This window comes from Triticum aestivum, chromosome 2B (genome assembly GCF_018294505.1).
Source record: "Triticum aestivum cultivar Chinese Spring chromosome 2B, IWGSC CS RefSeq v2.1, whole genome shotgun sequence".
NCBI lineage: Eukaryota > Viridiplantae > Streptophyta > Magnoliopsida > Poales > Poaceae > Triticum > Triticum aestivum.
In genome coordinates, this window is record NC_057798.1 from 752,426,260 (window position 1) to 752,437,098 (window position 10,839).

The following is a 10,839-nucleotide window of genomic DNA, read 5'->3' on the forward strand; positions in this document are numbered from 1 at the left end:
CTTGTTCCATGTGAGGTGCATCATTTTTCCGCTTCCGATCAATCAGAGCGGCACGCAGGCAATATCATCAAGAGCTCAGGCGGTTGTCAGCATACATAGAAAATAAAGCACAGAAATCACTAAACAAAATGATCTCGTCGGATGCGAACAACGTAATGGTACTGTACGTGCATGGTGCATCTTCTACGTACGTTTGAAAGAACATATTTCCCCCCATATGTATTTTAGTGTTAATGACAAGTGATTACATGACTAATGGTATTCATGAGTATATGAGCATGTTTTTAGTCCAAAAGAAACTGGTATTTGAATTTATGCATGTCTTCTTTGATGATTGAGTCATAGAGAAGCCATAATATTAAGATGGCTTTCTTGAAAGATAAAGGGTGAGGTTCGATGCATAAACAAATCCTAGATACAGTTGAGTTAGTGAGAGACGGTCAAAAAGGTAATCCTAAGTCTTTGACCATTTCCCATCCTCTTGCTTAGACCATGTGGTGGATATTGGAGGGGAGTTCTTTGTAGCCAAGAGATTAGATCATGGTAAGGTTATTATAGGTGAGTTCTCACCCCCTTGTTGTTGTTGACGAGGATTAGGAGGTGATTATATGGGCAGGAACATGTCTTCTCCTCCTTTCATCTTGCTCAATTTGATTGAATGGCCCCATATGATTACTTAAATGTGTTGTTGACGCATTAATAGAGCTTAATTGAGATTTCAATGTAGGAATATATGGATTCCATTCCTTTGGTCATGTCGTGCGAGGAAAGGTTGCCACAACCAGAGCTGGCCAGATGGGCCGGGCCGGCACGGCATGGCCCAACACGTGCTAATCATGCCTAACACGCCACGACCCACAGGGGCACGATTAGTAAATGGATCGTGTTGTGCTGGCCCACGTGCTGCGCCTAGCAGCCCAGGCATGACCCAAGGATAAACGGGCCATGCCATGTCCAGCCTAATAGCCCAGGCACAACCCAAGGTGTGTCGCGTGTCGGGCATGGCCCACTTAGCACGTGTCATACCATGCCTGTCATGTGTCGTGTTGGCGTGCTAACGGGCTGGCCCAGATGGCCAGCTTTAGCCACAAGTCTCTCCCACTAGACTAATAGTTTGACACTTCTGCATGGAATATCTTATTGAGATTATTCAAAGGAAATTTTGTTCAACTTGAAGAGACAGGCAACTCTAGGTTAGTGGTTTATTTATTTGATACAATAATGAGACCACAATGTTCCATAACAAAATCCAATGACCATTTTTCATCCCTTTGACTCCAAACCAGGAGGTGGTAATCTTGGTTTGCAAATGGATAAATAAAACACCTAGAGACCCTAAAAACAAGACAACACAAAAAACAAGACACTAAGTAGAAAAATTATAATAAATGATCATAAATTAGCTAGACAAATGTGATAATTGGAAGAAGCAAAAAAATACATGAACAGAGCAACGGAAACACAAAGTATTTTTGAAACACATCTTGAGTGCATGTTTCCCACCTAGTCACCGGAACCATTTGACTTGGAACAAGTCCCCAAAAACAAGCAGTGCCAAAGACAATGAACCGAAACACAAAGATGAATTTAGGACCGTGTTCACACTACGACTATCTAGTGAGTTGCCCATGAGCTTACATTGAAATAATTTGGAAATTTCTACCAAGATACTTCTTCGAATTGTATGCTCTAGAACATTGCACGAAGATACTTCTTAATTGTATGATCTAGAACATTGTGCCAAGATTTTTAAGAATACCGCGATGAAGACATACACGTCTAAACACACTATACATATCTAAGTGCTAAACGTTAAAATACAACATAAGAAATAATGTGATCTTGTCTTTTATAATTTGCTATGTATGAAGGAAGAATTTTGTTTGACAAAGGTTATCTCAAATGTCATGCACTACAAACTAACATAAATTCTATTTCTTACATTATAGTTTCTTTGGTTAACTAAATGCTCCCTCTATAAACTAATATAAGACCGTTTAGATCACTACTCTAGTGATCTAAATGGTCTTATATTAGTTTAGAGAGGGATTATTATCTAAAAGTCTCAAATTAGAATCACAACAAACAATAATAAGGTTCTATCTTACCTAACCTTTTAAACCAAGTGTGGCGAACTCAAACCACAATCTAAACTCACGTCAAATGTTAATGTGGCAAAGAGTTCACAAGAATGAAGTAGGACAAGATTGGAGACATGTGGTTTTAGTGTTTTACAACTTAAAAGCTTTAGTTTGGCTGGACGACGTAGATAAGATGTGGTTTTAGTGTTTTATAGTAACCAACCATTGAAAATCAAACCAGCATCGAAGCCTGCTGATACTAGAACAATATTTAAAAAATGCAAAGCATACCAGTTAAAAGATCTACACAATTGTATAATTAATATCACTAGTGTCTTTTTTTATGTAAACATGTACAAATAAGTAACCCCTACAACTATGTTCAGCGTATATATGAGCGATACATTTATAATATATTTTTATTATCTTAGTTGATGAGGAGGGTCTCGAGACACAATTTGTGTCACCCTAGGTGAGAACCATCGGTTGACGCAACTCCCCAGCACACAGCGCCCGTTGTAGTCCTGGTGTTCCTACTGTTAGTGTCGTCTTGGCACACTACCTTGCCTGTTTTCCACCACCGACGCCCCTTCCCGGCAACGTCAATCCGCACCACCTTGATACCCCTAAAGTTTTGTTCCCCTCCATCCCGCCCTCACAAACATACTTCGGAGTCTTGGATCATGACGATTCCATTAAGGCCACCATGCCATGATGATCCCCTCGTGTCAACTTCTCTTATGCCTCCTCTATGTAGCAATGAAGAATCAACTATAATGAGAGGGCACGACAGACAGATGCATAAAAACCCCACTTGACTAAGGACCTCGTCATTGTCTGGACTGACTACAATAACAAAGTGTTGTCGAAAATGATGGGGCCAAGAGCATCTTTAGTACATTACTTAAACTCATTTGCTATCCCGAAAAATAGAAAATATTCCCAAAAATATGCTCCAACAGTTGATCTAAACGGTTTACTATCCCAAAAAAGTTAGGTAAAGCATTAAATTTTTGTCTTCTATCCAAATAACAAACCAACTAGTGAACTGGTTAAAGTCTAGAAGGTACGGGGGAGGAAGCGACATGGACGGGGAAATTTCCATGCGGCCAAATCGTTGTCGTCATGTACCACCCACTCCAACCACCATCCAACACACATGCCCCACCATAAGCTCCCTAGCCCCCCCCCCCCCGACACACTTCCCCATTGCACCTTCTTCATCCTCGTGCAAGCCCTAAAACCACCCCCATTCAACTCCTCAATTACGGTCGGCCAATGCACCGACATCCTCCATTTTTCTTGCCAGCACCCTCCCCCCGCCCCCACCACCACCACCACCGCATCACCGCACCGCCTTCGCACACAACGACCGATCACCATGCACTGACACCTCATGTTGTGCCGTCGCACAAATGTCGTGCACTGCCCATCCCACGCCATGTACCGTTGTGCCCTGGATGCAAGAATGTGGAGGCATGGAGGGGATGAGTGGGAGAAGTCATGGACGAGTGGGTTCCATGCGGTAGTGTGTAGGGAAAGTTTGTACGTAATGAGATTTAGGTAATCTACTTGAGGAGATGCAAAAGGGATTCTCCACCTTTTCTCTCTCCTATATCCGAACGTAATTTTAGAGAAGATAATTTACCAATTCTGTTGGACTTGCTTGATACCCATAAGTATGGATAAAACCTAAAAAATAAAACATTTCATCAACAAAACATGAAGCATCAACTACTAAACAACAATTAACACTGAGAAGTGATTGTAGTGATTAATCTACATCAATTGCACATGGATGCAGTCAGAGATGGAGATGAGGGCTGGTGTTGTAGATGGAATTGGTTTAGATGAGGTTGATGAAGATGCTCTAATGATGCCTTCGTTTTGTCAGAATTCCCGGCCACAGTCGTCCGAGAAAAATACTTGGGGTCTCTGTTTCGCCCTGATGGTGGAAGTCCGTGAAAAATCAGGGTGTATTTTTAGAGCGGGTGACGGAGATATGTTAAAGGAGAAAAAATGTGTCATGGGAGAGTAGTGGAAGAAGATGACAATTTGATCGTTCTTTTTCGATCCAACAGCTTAGACCCCTTCATTCTAAACGGACTGATTTAATATTAACAAAACAAATCAATTGATGATTTTTTTTTTGAATTTTTTAGATTGCTTATCACATATGTCATGTGGTGATGAATTATTTTTTTTCTTCTGAGGCTGGTCTACGTATAATATATTCCTCATTCAATTTTGCTAAATATCCGTCGATTGAGACTTGATTATGTCTCAATCCATACTATATTTATGGAAATACATGTTATGTCATTTGGCTGAAACTTAGTTAAGTCTCAATGGATGGAGACTCCTAATGCGCGCTACGTTGGCTCAAGCAAGATAGGTCCTCGAGTTTTCTGACCGAGTCCTATAATCGGCTGGTCCTATAATAGTCCAGTGGACAGTGAAAACATGCATACATCCGTCTTGTTTCATGTGAGGTGCGGCATTTCTTTGTTTCCCATCGATCAGAGCGGCTCGCAGGCAGGCAATATCATCAAGAGCGTCAGGTGCTTGTCAGCATGCATGGAGGCATACATATACAAAATCAAACACAGAAATCACTAAACAAAACGATCTCGTCAGAACCGAACAACGTAACGGTACTACTGTTACGTGCATCTTCTACGTGCGTCTGCTAGGACAGTACACATCCCAAGGCATGCGTGCATGCATGACCGATCGAGAAGAGAAGTGAATCGTTTTCCCTGACCTAGCCGCCAGGAGCGGCGACCAGGCAGGCGACCAGCCTACCACCGATCTTCACCGGTGAGATCGTTGGTCCCCTCTTCCTCCGTCTACTACTCCGGCGGCGGGAGGGAAGGGGGGGGGGGGCGTTCCTCCGCTCTGTAGTTAGGTTTTGGTTTTGTATGTCGTGGTGCGTCGTTGGGGTGGTGGGTGCGACGTCCGAACGAATAAATCTGCCTCAGCTCCACTCCCATACCGGCGGTGTCCTTCATGGCGACGTCTCGGAGTTGATGGCATCGTGTGTTTGCCGATCCTTCAGATCGGCGAAGTTAGGGTTCATGGATGGTGTCGACGAGGCGGTGGTGGCGACTCCATCAGGTGTGTCTCTCTTTCTGCTCTGTCCCCGTTGTTGTGGCGTTGTCTCCGACGTCATGGTGGAGCAGGGAGGTTTTGTCGTCCGGGAGTACGCGCAGACGGCGGCCTGCGCAGTTGACAGCTGGAAGATGGTGCATCCTGTGCTGGGTGTGTGGTTGGAGGCTGACAGCTCTGGTTTTCTCCTCCGACGTTGTAGTCGTGCGGGGATGTCAGGTCTGGAGTTTGATGGCGTGTCCGGGGACACGTTGCCCTGGTCTGATTCTTTCAACGGCAATGGTTTTGTTTTTGGCAAACTACTTTGGAGGTCCGTAAAGCTGCAGATCAGCGATGGAGCTACGTCGAGCTTGGGTGAAGAGGTGATTTGTCTTCTCTCTCTTGATGGTCGCTTCGGTGATGCCGAAGGAGAGGAACATGCGCTGGTTTTTTGTGTAGGATTATCCAATCCTTGCAGTACTGTAAAGTCGGTGATTACGTGTTAACCGGATCTTTATTTTATGAATGAGAAACGTATTACCTCGCAAAAAAAGAGAAGAGAAGTGAAGGCACAACCACTCCCTCTGTCCGTCGGAGGAGAAGTGAACGTGGACATCACGATTCAGAAACTTCACAGTGGTAAGACCCGATCGACTGCAGTACGTGCATCAGTGTATACATGCTCTGTGCCGTTTACCTCAACCCATTCTTTATGCATATGATTATTTACATGGGCGTGGCCTCCAAGTTCCAACGCTTGACGAGTAGACGACCACCATTAATGGAGTCAGAGTCATGCACGGATGGGCATGGCGCCGGCCGGCGCGTACGCTGATCGACATGCATGCATGCATGACAAGGTTGACATTCTGACAAGCACCATAACGGTGCCTTAGCTCCGTTGAGTGCAAAACAAGTCAAGCCTGCCGGCCGGCCGGCGCCGCACCCGGCGTTCGACCGAGTCCACCGTCGATGCAGTGCCGGTGCCATGCATGCGACTACGCGCGCTTATCAATCTATCCCACGCCGTAGCCCACATCGATCGCCATCTCGGCTCCGTGCAGCGGCGCAGGAACACGCCCATGTGCACGGACGCTGCCTGCCCACCTCCTGTCGAGGCTCAGTCGCGCTCTGCCCTCGCCGGAAAGTGACGGCGCGCCCGTCGCGCGCGCACGACAGCAACGCGTGCCGGTCCGGCCATCGGCCATGCATGCATGCATGGTGAATCCACGGTACCGGCGCGGCGCCACTGCATGCCCTAAACATGCGCCCATTACGCAGCTGCGACAACGTTAACCACCAGGACGGCCCGCCTAGCTAATTCATGCACACACAGTAGAGGACAGGTCGCACACACTGCATGTGACGAACCTCTCCTGGCCGGCCGTGTCCCTCACCCATCGACCAGCTCTTAACTAATTTGTCAAACCAGCTAGCCTGCCCGTTAAGTGGAACATACTCCATTAATCTATCCCCCACCGACCATCTCGCAACGCAAATGGACTAGTAGGAGTAGCTCGTTAAGTGGAACATACTCCACTAATATTAATCAATCTCTTCGATGTGTCACATGGACATAAACGTAATCGTCCGGCGTCGATCTCACATTCTCACGGCAAAGCTATACTACTACTCCCTCCGTTCCTAAATATTTGTCTTTGTAGAGATTTGAATGAGTGACTACATACGAAGCAAAATAAATAAATCTACACTTTAAAATATGTCTATATATATCCGTATGTGGTCGTCCATCTGAAACTCTAAAAAGACATATATATTTAGGAACGGATGGAGTATATAACTAGAGGTCAAACGGCGGTGCTATTTTACATACATACACGGGCATGCATGCATGCATGTTACTACAAATCGCGGGAAACTCGAGAGGGAAACGCCAAGTTTTGGTGTGTACTGCCAGTAGGACGATCGTCTTGAGTCTTCACAAAAGGCGCAGCGATTCCGGCGACGCTGTCTCTGTCCCGTAGTATCGTAGTATCAGTCACCACTTGATTAATAATTAGCTGTACCGCACTATTCTACTCCATCAGGATCGTAGCATAGCTAATAGCTAAGACAAAACTAATAAACCAGTAGCCGCGTACTGGTAATCTACGTACTCCTCGCCAATATTATCGATGGATCGATCCGTGTGTGCTCGCGCTAGATTCAGTTGTGGATGGGGGGCTTTCTGGCGGCCGGCGAGTAGTCCATCCCGGCGATGTCGATCAGGTCCGGGTACGTCCTCGTCTCCTGCTGCTTTGGCCGCCGCGGAAGCGCCCGGCGGGACCATTTCTTCTTCTGCGGCAGCGTCGGCTCCTCCTGATCGCCACCGTGGCTGGTCACCTGCGCGTTGCCGTCGTTCCTCTTCGGGGGTATCTGAAAACACACGCATTAACCATTCCGGTCAGAGCCTGAAAATCCGGGGGGAAAGAGAACGAAATGCGTGCGGCTGCGACTGCACTGACCTGATGCTTCGCTGATGCGTCGTCGTCCGTTTCGGCGTGAGCGTGCGGCGACGGTGGCTTTTTCGCCTTTCCTGCACCCACCAAAGAGAGGACCCTGTTAGATTGATTAAGGCTGCTGCCACAACTTAAGGAAGCTAAAATACTGCTAAAGCTGCAACGTAAACCTACATGCTTTTGACTTGTACTCCCTCCATTTCAAATTACTCGTCGTGGTTTTAGTTCAAACTAAAACCACGACGAGTAATTTGGAACGGTGGGAGTACTATATATACATGCACGAAGTCTAAGCTATGATTTAAGCGTCGTGTGTACTGTTGAAGGTCCGAAATGTTAGTGCGTGGCAGGCGTGGTTTTAATTATGAGTATCTTCTAGTACTAGTGTTTTTGTTTTTACTATCCTGACATGCATGTGACATGTGTGTGCTATAGTAGTACCGTTGCTGCTCAGAACCAGAAATGGAACTACGGGCCACGCACATATGCCAATGCATGCAATGCGTCCACAGAAAGAGAGGAACATGCTGGGAACTTGGGATCACAGCAGTAGCGGGTGAAAAGAAAACCAAACTGACTATGCAGAGAGCTAAAAGCTCAGGGTTTCAGGTAGTACACAACATTAGCTAATGCTTCTCCTTTTACATCACCCAAGCTCCAAACCAAGAAGTACGCAGCAGCAGCAGCATTAGGAGAGTGTTTAGGACAGTTGAACTGGTACTGCTACCACACGAAGGTCATTAGGCTCAGTAAGCTGCTGCGCCCTGCAAAGGGAGGTGGAGGTGGATATTCAATTCAGCGAGCGAGTGGCTTAGTGGTGATTAGGTTCGTGGCCGCCCGGCCCGTAGTAATCTTCGTGGAACCTCGGCACGGCGGCCTGCGCGTACGCACTAGCCACCACTTGGTGGTGCTCTCTATCCTTCACAACAATGGCAGTATGAGGCGTCTGCTCCATTGCTGTACCTGAGCAATTCCCATCGGCCGTGCAGGGCTTGCTGCCTGCCGAATCAGCGGCGCCATTGGGTTTGGTTAGCTGCCCGGCCAGTCGTTCCTGCTGGATGCACAAGGGAAGCAGAGAAGAAATGAGCAAAACTTTACCAAAAATTGCTTCAGTTTCAGTTTCAGGCAGGAAGAACTGCCTGGATCAGGAATTCAATCAGGATCATTGATCATATACAGTACAGGGCACTGACCTTGTTGTCCAGTGCTTCATGCAGGTGCCTGTCCAGCCGAATCCCTGCATTTCCAGAGAAAGAAAATTCATTCCAGTGAGCACTGATCCAGGACATAGGGTACCCCCAAAAGAGCCACCAAATGCAAGAGCAATAGATGAGTGCCAAGCTAGCCAGCCATGCATGGAGATGGAACATACCATGTGCTGTTGTAACCAGAACCAGGAGGAGGAGGAGAGAGGCCAGGACCATCAATGAAGTCCTCATGATCTGTATGCTGATCCAAGTGAGCTGGGTTTCCTGAGGTAGTAGCAAGTGATGGCCCGGTGGGAGATGCTAGTGCTGGTGCTAAATATATGGGAGGTGGAGCAGGTGAAGGAGAATGGAAGCAAAGCCTAAGAAGAACTGGCCTCAGGAGCTTGTATTTATAGACAGGCAGGGGTCTCAGGGTCTCCTCTCTCCCAGATCCACTCACTGACCACACTGTACTGGCATGTCAAACTCACAAATTAATTAAAGTGATCTTAAGAAAAAACAATTAGAAATGCCGCGAACCTTGGTGTTGGTGATTCTTCTTTAAGCCACTTCTGTATCCTGTGCTTTGGTTGGGCTGTCACTTTTTAAGGAAGGTGTGTTCCCCAAAAACTTGGTAGCTGTTTACTTTACCTCTTGTGCTTGTCCTGACCTGACTCGGTTATAATTTATACATGATTGCCCTTTTTTAAGTGCTTCAAGCCTTCAAACTCACCCTGGAACTGCTGAGGCTTACCAGGAGTAGCAGCATGGTCCCAACCTCTTCCATGTTTAGTTGTAGTATCATCTGTTAATAATTGTGCTAAGAAACAGTCAAGGTGCTACTGCTCATATCATCTTTCAACTTTTGGCTTTTCTCTTCAGAACATTGTGGCTTTCTCCTCTTTAAGAAAACGGTTTCCCCCCGCTTTATATTATAAAGCAACGAACCGAGCATCCAACACATCAGTACAGAGTACAATCAAGTCATAAAGTCACGCTGGGGGCACAGCAGGACAAGCCCCAAACAAATCTAAAAAGAAGCTAATCCGGCTCGGGAGGTGGTTGTCGGTGTCAAAACCGGCGGATCTCGGGTAGGGGGTCCCGAACTGTGCGTCTAGGCGGATGTTAACAGGAGACAAGGGGCACGATGTTTTACCCAGGTTCGGGCCCTCTTGATGGAGGTAAAACCCTACGTCCTGCTTGATTGATATTGATATTGTGGATGTTTACAAGAGTGGATCTACCACGAGATCAAGGAGGCTAAACCCTAGAAGCTAGCCTATGGTATGATTGTAAGGGTTGATGTTGTTGTGTCCTACGGACTAGAGCCATCCGGTTTATATAGACACCGGAGAGGGCTAGGGTTACATAGAGTCGGTTACAATGGTAGGAGATCTACATATCCGTATCGCCAGGCTTGCCTTCCACGCCAAGGAAAGTCCCCTCCGGACACGGGACGAAGTCTTCAATCTTGTATCTTCATAGTCTTGGAGTCCGGTCGATGATGATAGTCCGGCCGATGATAGTTCGGCCGATGATGGTAATCCGGCTATCCGGACACCCCCTAATCCAGGACTCCCTCAGTAGCCCCCGAACCAGGCTTCAATGACGATAAGTCCAGCATGTGTGTAGTCTTCGGCGTTGCAAGGCGGGTTCTCCATCAAGTTCCATGTACCTGCCGAACAGTGTCCGGCTTCCTCATCAATGTTGTGCTTCTTGGCTTCCACGCCCAATAATGGCCTTCTTCCACGCGTCGCACGAATGCGAAAAGCCAGGGTGTCTTTTATGTCTTACCCCCTAGTTGTGCGAATAATCTGCCTATAAGAGAGGCAAGAATCCAGATCCAAATCACCATCTTTCTTCCGCGAATACTCATCGGAGCGCTTTCGACCAAGAATCCATTCCATCATGGACCGTCAACGCAGCTCCTCTTCTCGCGCTCCCAGCCCTCTGCCAGGAGATTGGAGGAGATGCTCTGTTCCGCACAACGAGCTGGTGAAGCTCCAAGCGGGGGGATATCTTCCT

At 46.9% G+C, this 10,839-nt stretch overlaps 1 protein-coding gene across 2 annotated transcripts; it reads right to left on the minus strand.

Annotated features, from left to right (window-relative positions):
* Positions 1 to 6,921: 6,921 nt before the first annotated feature.
* On the minus strand, positions 6,922 to 9,282 carry LOC123042459 (uncharacterized). Of its 2 annotated transcripts, none has more exons than XM_044464908.1 (5): positions 9,000 to 9,282; positions 8,821 to 8,864; positions 8,591 to 8,678; positions 7,634 to 7,704; positions 6,922 to 7,544 (listed from the first exon to the last, which is right to left on the minus strand). In XM_044464908.1, the coding sequence occupies exons 1-5, from the start codon at positions 9,064 to 9,066 to the stop codon at positions 7,335 to 7,337; spliced, it is 480 nt and encodes a 159-aa protein (XP_044320843.1). In that variant the 5' UTR covers positions 9,067 to 9,282; the 3' UTR covers positions 6,922 to 7,334. The 2 variants fall into 2 exon arrangements, with proteins under 2 accessions (XP_044320843.1, XP_044320842.1); XM_044464907.1 differs by having other exon boundaries at positions 8,591 to 8,681.
* Between the last annotated feature and the right edge of the window lie 1,557 nt (positions 9,283 to 10,839).